The 15,055-nt window shown below is 47.0% G+C and overlaps 1 protein-coding gene across 1 annotated transcript in view; it reads left to right on the top strand.

The window, feature by feature from the left end:
• The window catches only part of FBXL16 (F-box and leucine rich repeat protein 16), a 53,196-nt gene extending 39,678 nt beyond the window's left edge, over window positions 1-13,518 (top strand). The window contains exons 2-6 of the mRNA XM_081888024.1: window positions 1,901-2,622; window positions 6,226-6,734; window positions 10,603-10,687; window positions 12,125-12,188; window positions 13,251-13,518. Of these exons, the coding sequence (XP_081744150.1) occupies window positions 1,915-2,622; window positions 6,226-6,734; window positions 10,603-10,687; window positions 12,125-12,188; window positions 13,251-13,399 (1,515 nt within the window). The 5' untranslated portion in view covers window positions 1,901-1,914 and the 3' untranslated portion in view covers window positions 13,400-13,518. The remainder of the gene's footprint in view (window positions 1-1,900; window positions 2,623-6,225; window positions 6,735-10,602; window positions 10,688-12,124; window positions 12,189-13,250) is intronic.
• The last annotated feature ends 1,537 nt before the right edge of the window (window positions 13,519-15,055 follow it).

Here is a 15,055-nt window from a genome sequence, read left to right on the forward strand (position 1 = left end):
GAAACAAGGCACTTTCAATCCAGTGGCAGCTGATGGCCCTTGTTGCTGGTAGGGTGGAAGACAGGGAGCCCAACAGTAGGGGGAGTCAGAGCCCATGTTAGGCAGAGCCAACTCAGTCTAGTTTTGACTTCATCCTCCACCCAGATTCAGTCTGTGGCATTTCTGGGTAGGGAAACCTGGAGAGTTGCTGCCAGTCAAGACAATACTGAGCTTAGATAGACCAGTGGTCTGATCTGTGTAAGGCAACTTCCTATGCTTCCTAATCTGTTCTCTCCTAGAAGACCAATATTAAACGTGTGGGCTTCCCTTGCACCACCACCGCCCACTCTTGCAAGCCCCAGGATTAAGTTGCTATCAAAGCTGCCACCTTTGGTTGCTGTGGTTACGGCCGGAAAGTTTCATTCACATGACAATAGCAGAGCAAGACGAATTCAGCAACCAAGATTTCACTAAAGGAAAATTGGCTCAATTTCCAACCTTCTGCTTAGTTTACTGGAGAGAGCGGCAGACTCAGGACTCGCACTCGCTGAGGGGGAGGGATCTCTGGGCTGTCAGAGGGAGCTTGGTTGATGGAATGCTGCTTCGTGTAAAACATTCCCCATGGATAGGGATGGGGAAGAAATTCACTGAAAGGTATTATACTGAAAGGGGAATGTATCAAACTTGCAATTTCCGTATCACTGTGAGAACCAACATGTGGTGTAGTGGTTAAGAGTGGTAGTCTCGTAATCTGGTGAACTGGGTTCGCGTCTCTGCTCCACATGCATCCCTGCTCCACATGCAGCTGCTGGGTGACCTTGGGCCAGTCACACTTCTCTGAAGTCTCTCAGCCTCACTCACCTCGCAGAGTATTTGTTGTGGGGGAGGAAGGGAAAGGAGAATGTTAGCTGCTTTGAGACTTCTTCGGGTAGTGATAAAGCGGGATATCAAATCCAAACTTCTTCTTCTTCAAAATTCGCACATACCTGAATTTTTAGTGCAGTTTTCCAAGCAATCAAAGTTTACAAAAATGCATATATTATAGGAGAAAGTGCACACAAAAATTAATATATTCATGAAAATAACATTCCTAAATGCATTATGTTAGGAAAAGTTCTTTGCAAAAAGATGTACATTTCATCAAAACTTGTATGCAAAGATGGGAGAAATTCACACCCAAATGCTGATGAAGTAAGCAAAGCAATACCTATTGCCAGTCACAGCCATGCCCCCTCAAAGCCGTACCCACTTCTAAGATTATGCAACCTTCTAAGATTGTACAATACTGCTATTATACAATATTAATTAGGGATGCATTGCAACAGTTAGTGCTGATCTCCATGTGTTGCCTTTCACCCAGATTTACTATTTTCTGTAGACATACATGGGCAAATGGTTTGGAGTGTTCCGATATCTTCTTTTGAAGTGACTTAAGTTGTATTTTCCTTGAAGTTCCATTATATGTAACAGAACTTGAACATCATTCTCTTTTAAACTAAAGCTCCCCTTCCGTTTTCTGTGTTCCTAAATGCTTAGCTTTGGAGCAACTCTTCCTATGTTGTTCTTCCTATGCACAGAGTGACCCTAGGAGTCAATCCTCAGTGGCTAATTCACCTCCTTTCACTCTGATTGACTCCAATCAGCACAAAGTGTGAGAAGATTTCTTCTCATTGGCTCAAAAGCTCCCCTTCCATGCTGATTGGATGGCCCTAGGATGCTGGAAACAGGGACGCTGCTGGTACCCTACTTCATAAATTGTAATGGGTCTTCAACCTACTGTGATCATAGGCCACTACACTTCTGCCCATTACCATCTAAAAGGGGGGCAATTCCACCTGCAAGATGATTCAATGAAAAGCCGAATGTTCCCTGGTGCGCCATGGGTCCAATTCCCTAACAGCCTTCCTTGTTGTTTTTCCAGAGTGACCTTGGAAGATGTCGAACCAGAGTAACGGTGATACGAAACCTCCATGTTTACCCCGGAATGGACTTGTGAAGATTCCCGCCCAGGCCAATGGACTCGGCTCTGCCAGCATCACCAAAGGGACGCCAGCGATGAAAAACCGCTTGTGCCAGCCTTCATCTGTGCCTGCTCTCATCGGTCCAGCCTTAGCAAATCACAGCGACCTGCCCATCCCCGGCCTGGCGCCACCCTTGTCCTTGGCGGCTCTGGCCGGGGTGCCATCTCCTTCTGGAGCTGCCATGGTGGGACTGAACTCCAGCGAGGCTTCCCCGACAAACGGGGAGGTCACTTCCCTCGAAGGCCTCTCCGGTTCCCCCAGTGAACGGCAGCTGGCTGTGGACGAGAAGATCCTCAACCGCTTGTTTACGTACTTTTCCGCCTGCGAGAAGTGTGTCCTGGCCCAGGTCTGCAAGGCATGGAGGAGGGTCTTGTACCAGCCCAAGTTCTGGGTGGGCCTGACGCCGGTGCTACACACCAAAGAGCTTTACAACGTCCTGCCCAGTGGAGACAAGGAGTTTGTCAACCTCCAGGGTTTTGCTATCAGGGGTTTTGAGGGGTTTTGCCTGGTCGGCGTCTCTGACCTGGACATTTGTGAGTTCATCGATAACTATCCTCTGTCCAAGAAGGGGGTGAAATCCATGAGCCTTAAGAGATCGACCATCACAGACGCAGGTCTTGAGGTAGGTCTCCTGCACAGAGGGGGAAACTCAGGCCCAGGAGCCACAGACAGTCCTCCAGGTAGCCACACCCCCTTCTAGCAACACCCTCATTTCCCCAGCCACACCCCCTCTCCCCAGGCCACACCCCTTGCCAGTCGGACTTTATCCTCTGGGTGTTTTTGCCTGGCTGGAATGTGTCCCTGAACTCCAGTAATGCCTTTTGCTTGCCTGGATAGAAGATAGAGAGGGGTGTGTGGGTGTTACTTAGAAAGTAATTTTTACATGTGTTTCTCTATCCAGGGACGTGGGTGGCACTGTGGGTTAAACCACAGAGCCTAGGACTTGCCGATCGGAAGGTTGGCGGTTCGAATCCCCGCGACGGGGTGAACTCCCATTGCTCGGTCCCTGCTCCTGCCAACCTAGCAGTTCGAAAGCACGCCAAAGTGCAAGTAGATAAATAGGTACTGCTCCGGCGGGAAGGTAAATGATGTTTCCGTGTGCTGCTCTGGTTCGCCAGAAGCGGCTTAGTCATGCTGGTCACATGACCCGGAAGCTGTACACCGGCTCCCTCGGCCAATAAAGCGAGATGAGCACTGCAACCCCAGAGTTGGCCACGACTGGACCTAATGGTCAGGGGTCCCTTTACCTTTCTCTATCCAGCTTTGCCTCTCTTCCTGACCCCAACACTCAGCATGTGGCCCACAGAATGTTGCCCAGAAGAGAATGTGGCCCTCGCGGTGCAGTATGTCCCCTGCCCCTGGTCCCCTGCCTTCATGCTGAGAGAGCCTTTCCCATACCCTCCAACGTTCCTCCGATGAAAATAGGGACGTCCTAAGGAAAAGCGGGACATTCTGGGATCAAATGAGAAACTGGGACAGCTTCTGTAAATCTGGGAGTGTCCCTGGAAAAGAGGGACACTTGGAGGGTCTGCTTTCCTCTGTTGCAGGGCTGGGGAATGTGCGGCATTCCATATGTTGGTCTACAACATGTCTGAGCATCGGCTGTCTTGATTTAGGCCCCATCTGCATTATGCATTTTAAGCAGCACCATACCAGTTTAAACTGTCATGACTTCCTCCAAAGAATCCTAGGAGATGCAGTTTGTTCAGGGTACAGAGAGCCGAGACACCGATTCCCCATGCAGAGCTACAATTCCCAGAGTGCTGTATTAATCAATACATCTTCCGTGGGGAAGTCTAAGGCTGCATAGTACAGATACGACCTTATTTGTTTGCTTGTTTACACCCCGTCTTTAAGGACAAACCGTTATTCCAATGTGACTCAGCCACAACCATATTGTATGCACAATATGAACATCACAAAAACCACCCAACATATGCAAACGATGGAAACACAGATCCAGTACAAAATCAATCCCAAAACACCATATGATGATGGTTGCTGTTATTTTAATAAAGGGGAGGGTCTAAAGACAAGCAGAGCAGAGGTGGCCTACAGGAGCTGAGCAGCCTGGGCAAAAGAGAGCCCCGACCCACAGAAAGAACTGAGCAGGCTGATGGGGTGAGAGGTTAGGGTGGATGGATGGATCAGCAGTGTTTATGGTAGTGCACCTCTGTAAGCCCTTCTGCCCCATTTAGCTTTGATTACTTACTTTTTAAAAAAAATCATGCAGAGAAAATCCTATCTAAATGCATATCTTCCCATGAAATGCATGCTTAAAAATATATTTTATCCCACTATATGCTTCCTTCCTTCCTTCCTTCCTTCCTTCCTTCCTTCCTTCCTTCCTTCCTTCCTTCTAGCACAGTTTTGCTTATTTAAACAATTACATATACTTCAATAATAGACAAGCATAAATAAATGCAGAAAAACAATTCAATTGAATGAAAATGAATTTAAACACATGCACGCACAAAGTATAAATTCAGTTAATTTTAATCACATTCCTGGGGGGTGGGTATTCTTGGTGTTGCAGGGTAGTACCTTTTTTAAAAAGTTTGCTTTTTTCATAAATATCAGGAAAGCTCAATGTTACTAAGAGTTCCAGACAGTAGCATAATTCACAGGAGGCATTTGAATGTTGTTATCATTATATATATTTTTTGCCACTTAGTTGAAATTGAATCTTTTTCTGATTGTCCTCTAGTATACCTTAATTTTTGAATTAGTTTTTCAGCAACAGCTATGGACCAGATTTGACTACACTATAAATCCTTATTGAACTCCTCTAAATATTTCCATTTTCTTGTGATAACCATCCTAGCAGCTAACACTACATACAGAATCAATTCTTAAGAGAAAGATACAGAGTCAATTCTTTAACCAAATCATCTTCATTTGGCCCCTCTCATATCCCCAGTAATATTTACGGAGGGCTTGGTATCAAATTTTGTTTTGTTATTAAATTAATTCCTAGGAGCACCACCTCCCAAAAAGCTGTCTCTAGGTGTATGCCTTTCTAAACCTATCTTACCCTAAAATATGCAAATTAAATAATAGTTGGCTTGTTGGCAATTTAAATAACTGTTGGGAACTGAGGAGTGTCTTGCAAAATTCAGAGAAGTGCAAAATCTGGAGAATAATTTCATTCCAATCCATGGATAAGGTCGGAATGCGCAGATCAAGTCTATCCCCAATGGAATTCAAGGAAATTCAGTTTCTTGAGCATCTGTAGAGTGTGATTCTCTTCATTTTTTCTCTCTCTTTGAGAGTGCATGGGGTGGGTGAAAGTTGCAATACTATTGTACAGTTGCATCAGAGGAAGCACCTTTGAACTCAGTGGGACTTATTTCCAAGTACACATACCTTGTAGGTAATTTGCAGTACGCACCTACATGTGTCTGCTTGAGAGTAAGCCCCACTTGGTTCAAAAGAGCAGGAGGGTGGGGAACATTTGGCCCTCCCAATGTTGCTTAGCCAGTGTGGCATAGTAGTTGAGTGTCAGACCTGGGAGACAAAGGTTCCAATCCCACTCAGCCATTACTTTGGGTCGCTCACCTTCTCCCACTCTGATTGGCTCCAATCAGCACAAAGTAACAGGAAGACCTCTTCTCACTGGCTAAAAAACTCCCCTTCCTATTGATTGGACTGGCTCTAGGATGCTGGAGACAGAGACCCTGCTGGAGAAATATTAACAGGTCTTTAACCCTAGGTGGGGATGCAGGTGGTGCTGTGGGTTAAACCACAGAGCCTAGGACTTGCTGATCAGAAGGTCGGCGGTTCGAATCCCCGCGACGGGGTGAGCTCCCGTTGCTCGGTCCCTGCTCCTGCCAACCTAGCAGTTCGAAAGGACGTCAAAGTGCAAGTAGATAAATAGGTACCGCTCCGGCGGGAAGGTAAACGGCATTTCCGTGCGCTGCTCTGGTTCACCAGAAGTGGCTTAGTCATGCTGGCCACATGACCCAGAAGCTGTACACCGGCTCCCTCAGCCAATAAAGTGAGATGAGCGCCGCAACCCCAGAGTCGGTCATGATTGGACCAAATGGTCAGGGGTACCTTTACCTTTACCTAACTCTAGGTGACCTCAGACTACTACACCTCTGTCTCCACCCACAAGCCTGATGCCCGCTGATCCCTGGCTTAGACGATTTCTAATGTCCTTTCCAGCTTTGCCACTCTATGATTCTCTCCCCCAAAATGAAATCTGTGTTTTCCCCTTTCTCAGGTCATGCTGGAACAGATGCAAGGGGTGTTGCGGCTGGAACTGTCCGGCTGTAATGATTTCACCGAAGCTGGCCTCTGGTCGAGCCTGAATGCCCGCATCACTTCCCTGAGCGTCAGCGACTGCATCAACGTGGCCGACGACGCCATTGCCGCCATCTCCCAGCTGCTGCCCAACTTGACCGAGCTGAATCTCCAAGCCTATCATGTGACGGACACGGCCCTAGCCTACTTCACTGCCAAGCAGGGTTACACAACCCACACCCTCCGCCTGAACTCCTGCTGGGAGATCACAAACCACGGGGTGGTCAACATGGTGCACAGCCTCCCTAACCTGAGTGTCCTCAGCCTCTCTGGCTGCTCTAAGGTGACGGACGATGGCGTGGAGCTGGTGGCAGAGAACCTCCGCAAACTCCGAAGCTTGGACCTGTCATGGTGTCCTCGGATCACAGACATGGCCTTGGAGTACATTGCCTGTGACCTGCACAAGCTGGAGGAGCTGGTCCTTGATAGGTAGGTGGAGAACTGAGCCCTCTTGAAGTTTCACAGAGGTTGGGATGGAGGATTGAAGCGTGATATGCCGAGAAATGGCTACGCAGCAGTGGAGAAATATCTTGCCAGGCCTCGGCTGAGCTCAGGAACCAGGCCATATAGATTAGTGGCAGAGCACCTGCTTGGCATGCAGAAGGTCTTAGGTTTGATACTCATCACCTCCAGGTAGGAATATTTCCCCTGTCTGAAAAGCCTGGAGATCTGCTGCTGGTTAGTGTAGACCAGGGGTAGTCAACCTTCTTATACCTTTTATACCTACTGCCCACTAATGCATCTTTCTTGATGGTAAAATTTCCTTACTGCCCACCAGTGTTTGATGGAAGGAGGATTCAGCTTCTACCGCCCACCTAGAATCCTGAAACGCCCACTAGTGGGCGGTAGGTAACAGGTTGACAACCCCTGGTGTAGACGATACTGAGCTCAATCGCTCCCTACAACCCTAGGGCTTGGTTCTAGCACAGACACACAACAATCTGCAGCGGTTCTCAACCTGTGGGTCCCCAGATGTTGTTGGACTACAACTCCCATCATCCCTAGCTAGCAAGGCCAGAACTCAGGGATGATGGGAGTTGTAGTCCAACAACATCTAGGGACCCACAGGTTGAGAACCGCTGAAAGGGTTAGAAACTAATGGTGCGGTTTAAAATGGGCTGGGCCTATTTCCAGAGGGGCAAAACAAGGAGAGACGTCTGTGCAGCAGTTTCTCCCCTCGTAACTCAAGGCTCAGGGGAAGCTGATTGCAGCAGAGACACTTGCTGATAGGGCAGAGTCAGAGCAGGCAAGGTGGGGACCAGGGGTGGCCCATAGCTCAGGGGTAGAGCACCTGCTTAGCATGCACAAGGTCTCAGATTCAATTCCCAACATCTCCAGGTAGGGCTGGGAATGCCCTCTTGCCTGAAACCCTAGAGAGGCACTGCCAGTCATTGTAGACAAGTACTGAGCTAGGTGGACCAGTGGCCTGATCGATACAATGAGGCAGCTGTCTATCTGCCTGCAATGCAGCTTGGTCACCATGAGACCAAGGGGTTTCCAGGGAACTGCAGTGCCTCAAGGAACAATGTTCTCGCCTTGATCTCCAAACACCTGTGGCTCATTTCCACTTGCTGCTGTAGATGACCCTGCTGGTGCAACATCTTTATATGAGATTATGTTTCTAGCCCACCTTTCCTCCAATAAGCTCATGGTGGACTATATACTTCTTGTTTTATCCTCACAACCACCCTGTGAGGTAGGTGAGGCTGAGAGATGCTGACTGGCCCAAAGCCCACCAATGAGCTTCAGGGCTAATTTGAACCCTCTTCTTCTGTGTCCTGGCCTGGCATCCTAACAACTGCACCAGGCTGGCTCCAGTAATGCCAAGGCACTAATTGTCTCAGCTGCCTCCCCACCCATAACTTCAGGTACCAGTTGTGTGTGTAGCTTCTGATCTCTGGGCATCTGGAAAGGCCCTCCCTTCAGTCTATGGACTACACAGTCAATGAAGCTTCTCTAATTCAATGCTGCCCCCTTGTGAGTTATCCTAGCACATGCAGAGAATCTGTGAGTCTCTCCAGACTGTAGCGTGTGTATTCCGCAACATGTGCTTGACACAATCATAGGGTGTTTGTGGTGAGTTTATTCTGCTTGCTTAGCTGTTCTGCGGTGCTTCTCCAATGCCACCACATTATTCCTGTACAGAAGTGCAACAAAAGTGAGGCAACAGCTCCCCACCCATTCCAGAACATTGTGGCATCTCCAGATAGGAAACAACCCTGTCTGGAATCCTGGAGAGTCTTTGCCAGTTAGTATAGACAACACTGAGCTAGATGGACCAGTTGTCTGACTTGGAGTAAGGCAGAGTCCAATGATCCCATGAACATAAGAAGAGAAGAAGAAGAGTTTGGATTTGATATCCCGCTTTATCACTACCCTAAGGGGTCTCAAAGCGGCTAACATTCTCCTTTCCCTTACTCCCCCACAACAAACACCTGTGAGGTGAGTGAGGCTGAGAGACTTCAAAGAAGTGTGACTGGCCCAAGGTCACCCAGCAGCTGCATGTGGAGGAGCGGGGAAGCGAACCCGGTTCACCAGATTATGAGTCTACTGCTCTTAACCACTACACCACACAAATGCTAGATGAGACCAGTGGTCCAAGTCCAACATCCTGTTCCCCCAGTGGCCTACCAGATGCCTGTGGGAACTTGTGAGCAGGACAAGAGCACCCTCCTCTTTTGGAGCTTCCGAAAACTGGTATTCAGGAGCACAATGCCTTTGACTATGGAAGCAGAGCAAAGCCAACAAGGAAGTTGCAGGATATGTCCTACCTGGAAATGAAGCAGTATGGCTGCCCCAAAGGTTCTACGGCTGCAAACAGTCTTGAATGTAGGATCACTTGTGACCATCCCACAAACATCATGAGCACAAATAATCATGAATGCACAATAAAAAAGACACCTGAAAGAGACCTGTTTTGGGGTGATGGGTGCTCCTTAATCATTCCAGTGTCCACATGGCATCATTGGCATCAAAATGCCAACTTTTGTATGCCCTCGCCACCAAGTTAATCTGGATTTACCTTTTTAGAAGAAAATCTGATTTTTAAAAAGCCTTTTGCCAATAACCCATGTGCAATTTCTCCAAGACCTGTCTCCAAATTTAAGTCCTCATCTGGAAGCTGTTCTGAATGTGGAGATGCCTTCTAAGTAGTCAGCTCAAAATGCACTTGTGCCTCTCCAGAATGGAGCTCTTATGAAGAGGATTGGCCGACACAGTTCTGAAAGCTTCACAGCACTGATTGGCTGTCCGCTCTGATGTCACCGAGAAACACCCTCGCCTGCCCCATCTCCCAGGTTCCTTCCTTCCAGTACAAAATGCATAGCAATGCATACATGCATTTAATGCCTAGTCTAGTTTGGTCCTCTGACAACTGCTGCTGTTCATTTTATTGGTGTTTCATTAAAAATGTGGTGTCAATTTGTTTTAAAATGCACATTGCCCAGGTTTTCATGGCAACACATTTGGAAAGGCTGGAGTGTAGCCAACTAAGTTTTACTCAGAGTACACTCATTGCAATGAATGGACATAACTCTGAGTAGAACTAACATTTGATACAACCTGATGCTTTTAGAAACTGTACCATCAAAAGGTCCCCTGCTTTCTCCCCCCCCCCCAATGCCTGCTGCTCCAGCTTTTTAAAAATTGTATCTAGTATTACTAATATTAAAAAATATGGTGCATACAGTATTTCAGCACATACAGTACTTAGTACATATAGGTATTATATTCATCAACAGCATCATATATCATATAAATAAAAGCTATTGAATTATATCACACTGGCAGCCTCATATTTGGCTTTGCTAGGGAATTCTAAGGGGGGAAATATTGATTCAGTTTTGAAATCAGTTGTTAAGATCAGTACAGTTTTGAAAGGTGTGGCCCGCCATCTTGATTCCAAATGGCTTCCAACTTTATCCAAACACAGACGAAACCTGCTCCTTGATTGAAGAATCCATCCTGCAAAATTGGGTTAGGATATATTAAGAGCTGTCCAGACACGGAGCAAACAGAGAAACAACTCTTCAAAAGATAGATATCGATTATATAGAATTATTTATTTATTTTATTTTATTTGTATTATGGTACATTTTCTAATATTCCAGCTCTCAAAATATGGAATCCATAAATTGCTCATCTCGGCATAAAAAAGGCATTTAAAAACATCAATTATACTGCTATTTTATATCAATAATAAAAAGGGACTGGGCAGTTGAGAAGTTCCCCCTTTCCCCTTCCTCCTATTGCTCATGCTTTCCTCCTCACAGTTGCGATTTTCCTAACTCTCTTGCAGGTGTGTGCGGATCACAGATACCGGGCTCAGTTACTTGTCCACCATGTCATCTCTTAGGAACTTATACCTCCGTTGGTGCTGCCAGGTAGGTAATAGATAGGGCCGGCCCTACGAATAGACGGATGCGAGTGCCTCTGGCGGCAAATGTTGAGGGGCAGCAGGGGCAGCTCTCCCCCTGACATGACTTTCTTTGTTAGGCTTGAAGTACAATTCAATAGCAGCTCTAGCCAGTTTCTGTGTATGGAAAGCAGGGTGGAATGCCACCTTGTCTTCAAGGGGCAAAATCTCTTGGGCAGTCCCCAACAATCCTCTGGTAATGTGGAAAGAGCAGCCTGGTTCTTTCAATCTGTTGGCAGAGGCTATAAAGAGGTGGGGGAGGTGGGAAAGATTCTGGGGGTCTCCCTTTAAGCAATCCCTGCTTCCTGCTCTCTCCCCCAACAGCTGGCAAGTGGTGGCAGCTGCCAGATCAGTGGGCAAATGACAATATTCTGGAGCTTCAGGTTGTCCTGTAGCCTCACCTTTGAGGAGGTGAATCCTCTACTTGAAGGACTGACAACAGTGATGGCTGGTGCCCATTGGGACTAGCCAGAGCCAATGACAGGCACAGCCAACTCATTCTAGTTTTGACTCCATCCTTTTCCCTGCTGAGTTCTACAAGGGCAACCACCGAGACTTAAGGAGGAGGAAGTTGACAGCTAGTGCCACATCTTGGATGGGCTGTAGGTATGAAGGCAGACAGGTGGGGGCTGGCTGAGGGCAGACTGAGGCTGGTGGGACAGTGCCCTATTTTCCCAAATGGACCGGCCTCCACCGCTCCAATATTTCGTTGATGAAAATACGGACAGACATAGAGTTGGTCATCTGGTCCAATTTCTTTCTCAGTGTAAGATCTACAATACAGGATGCAACTGCGGTATCTTTGGGTAGGCCTCTGCTGCTAGATCTCAAGTCAACGAGAGCCCCCTGCTTCCTGAAGCAGAGTGTTCCATTGCTGAACAGCTCTAGCCATCAGGAAGTTTCTCCTAATGTTGTCATCTGCAGTAACAGAGAACCGGTCTGCTCCATCTTCCGCCTAACAGCCATTCAGACCTTTCAAGGCCACCATTATGTCTGCCTAGACCAGGTGTAGGGAACCTTCAGCTCTCCAGTTGTTACTGAACTACAACTCCCATAATCCCCAGCATGCATGGCCAGTGTCCAGGGCTGATAGGAGCTGTAGTTCAGCAACATCTGAAAGGCCAAAGGTTGCCCCAGAGTTCTTTAGAAAGGTCATTTCCATAGCTGTCAACATTTCCCTTTTTTTAAGGGAAATTCCCTTACTCCAAATAGGATTCCTTGCAAGAAAAGGGAAAAGTTGACAGCTATGGTTATTTCACAGTTGGCACCTGTGCCAATAGAATACCCCCATATTAGCAAGACTTCGGGTTTTAAAAACGAGCATAGTTAACAGACTTAATCCACTTGCTTCTCAAGTAATAGCAATTCAGGCTCACAAATCCTCCGTCCTTCTCTCCTGTTTCAGGTTCAAGATTTTGGCCTGAAGCATCTGCTGGGAATGAGAAGTTTACGCCTCTTGTCTGTTGCTGGTGAGAGCCAAACTAAGGGGAGATTTTCTGATGCATGTCATGAATCCATTTGAACCCACCACTTTGCTGAGAAACTCATTCATACAAACACTGTCACCACATTCTTTTGTGTGGGGTGGGGGCAGGGCAAAAGGAAAATAAGGGAAACTTTGGCTAGGGATTACACACTACCTCACCCTCTCCCCAGAGAGCTGAAAGTGGCAAAAGGGAATTGATAATACTCGTTTCTTTGGTCATTTTACTTCAGAGGCAGGAAACCCTTTTCTGCCTAAGGCAGGCTTCCTCAACCTCTGCCCTCCAGATATTTTTGAGACTACAATTCCCAGCGTCCCTGACCACTGGTCCTGCTAGCTAGGGATCATGGGAGTTGTAGGCCAAAAACATCTGGAGGGGCGAGGTTGAGGAAGCCTAGCCTAAGGGCTGCATTTCCTCATGGGAATGACAATAATGTGCACAAAAATGCATACAACTGAGGTAAAATGTTTATTAAAACATTTATATTTGTGAAAATGATATTATAAAAATGCACTGTGTTCAAGGAAATGGCATACAAAAATGTGTAACCGGCCAAATTGCATAAAATGTGTATATTAGGATAAAATTGCACTAAAATACTGATGCAGTTTCATGCTAACCTTTTTAAAAGAATCTTGAACTAGTGTGGAAATGTGGAGAATTGAACTTGAGGCTAGAGAAATGAGAAACTGAGAGAAACCAAAACTAACGAATTCACGTGTCCCTAGAATAGCTTCAGCTGAATTCAGTGGGGATGACTTCTGAGGCCACATTAACACCACACATGTAAAGCACTATGACTCTACTTTGAACGGGCCTGGCTTCCCCCAAAGATTTTTGGGAGCTGCTGAGGGGTGTTAGGAGGCCCCTGTTCCCCTCCCGGAACTACAGTTCCCAGAGTGGTTTCACAATTAATCCCACTTTGCAGGGGGCTGTTAAAAGTGGTATTTAAATGTGACCATTGTTAGCCTTGCTTGCTGTAAGTTGTGGTCATCTGAATGAGTTGTTTCTTCTTCATGGAGTGCTCTCTGATTTTGGTCTTTCCAGGTTGTCCTCTCCTGACCACAACTGGGCTCTCGGGCCTCGTCCAGCTTCAAGACTTAGAAGAACTCGAGTTGACAAATTGTCCAGGGGCCACTCCAGAGCTTTTCAAATATTTTTCCCAACACTTGCCCCGTTGCATGGTGATCGAGTAAGCCGCTCCCTGGAAGAATCTGACCATCGTCTGGAGCCAGGTCCTCCAATCCCAACCCAGCACTGACCAACCAATCAGAGTCATGGTTTTATTTATTCATTTAATATATCTATATATATATTTTCTTTTCCGGGAGAGATGCTGTGACTTATAAAACCACACATGCACTCACATGTACACTGAGAGAGAGAGATCAACGCAACGTGTGGCAAATCATAAGCCAAGAGTTAGATCGTGCGTATGAATGACCAGCGCACTTTGCATGTGCGTCCACGTCCCATGAAGCCGTGGCAGTGGCAACTTGGAAGAAATCCCTCCTCAAGTTTGTAAAATCCCCATGCCTCCATCACCTCCCGTCTTCCTTGTAGTGATCTGTCCTGAAATCTTAATTTTTGAAAAAAAATAACGATGCTTAAAAAAAAACAAAAAAACAAAAAAAAAAACACAAATGAAAAACAAACAAAGTGGTATATGGAAAGAAACAAGAAACCGCTGTGGCAGATTGGCAAGTTGGTGGCAAAAGCTGCTGCCGCTCAGTGCTGGATCAAAAGTGGTTTCCGGCCAAGTGCTGGTGGGTAGAGGTTCGCCTGTGTGTCCCCCTGCCCGGTCTTGGGTGGGTTGTAATGCAAGAATAAGGGGAGAGAGACCCCCTTGATGGCCTTCCCGGGTATGGATTCTGGATGGCCGAGCCTTCAGTTGAAACAGTCGGCGTCGTTCGAGGTAGAGGTGGAAAGCTGAAGAAAAGAGATAGAGGAAAGTCGGTTAAGGATGAATAATGGAGCGATTGCGGATGCGTGTTGGGTTCCACCTCTGGATTCCAAGAATGGGACGCTGCAATGAAGTGTTTATAGGAGGAGACAAGGGAGGGAAGAAAATGATAGAATAAGCAAACCGATCAACGCTGTGAAAGAAAGCCTTGTCCCCGTGACTCTTGGGAGACGGGGGTGGATGGGTGCTCCCACAGGCAAAAGCTGGTGTGTTGACTGTAAGTCATCTTCACATGAAGAGAGCAAACCAAGGAGCAAATGTTTCCCAGGAAATGGATTTAACAAACAGTCATCTGAACAATCCTGGCTGACCCTGAGGTCATGCCATGCTTGGCAGACAGCCATCTGCCTCCCTCTGGGTTTTTTAAAAAAATATTATTATTCTTATTATTTTGCTAATGATGAAGGGTTTTTTCTCCTTCTTCTCTTCTTCCTCTCTTCGGAACAAACCCGCAGCTTTTGCATGCTCGCTTGCTTCCGTCTTGTGGTAAGGTAGACTCTGGATTTTGCTTCGTCTTGGGCAGGGCTGTGGGCAGCAGCCTTGACCCCGGGCTCGGCTTGTCTGTTCCAGTGTAAAGCTGGCGTGGCTTTGTATTTCCATCCACGTTCCATTTACTGATGCACAGGGATTTTTCAGCTGTGTCTTCTGCTTCCGCCCAGAGGAGATGGAGGCATCTCCTTCCCTGAACCTCCCGCAAACCACCCCCTTACATACCAGTTCCTTCCTTTCCTTACGCAACCCTGCCAACCGAAGTGGGCAATGTGGAGTAGGGGTGAGGGAGAGATTTGATTCAGTTTGTGTTCGAATACGAATCTACCTAATCCACACTTTCTGTAATGATACGCAAACCAAAACTACGGCCCTCCTTCGCACTTCTCTGAATTTTGCA

This window comes from Podarcis melisellensis (genome assembly GCF_964234715.1).
Source record: "Podarcis melisellensis genome assembly, chromosome: 14".
In the NCBI taxonomy this organism is placed as follows: domain Eukaryota; kingdom Metazoa; phylum Chordata; class Lepidosauria; order Squamata; family Lacertidae; genus Podarcis; species Podarcis melisellensis.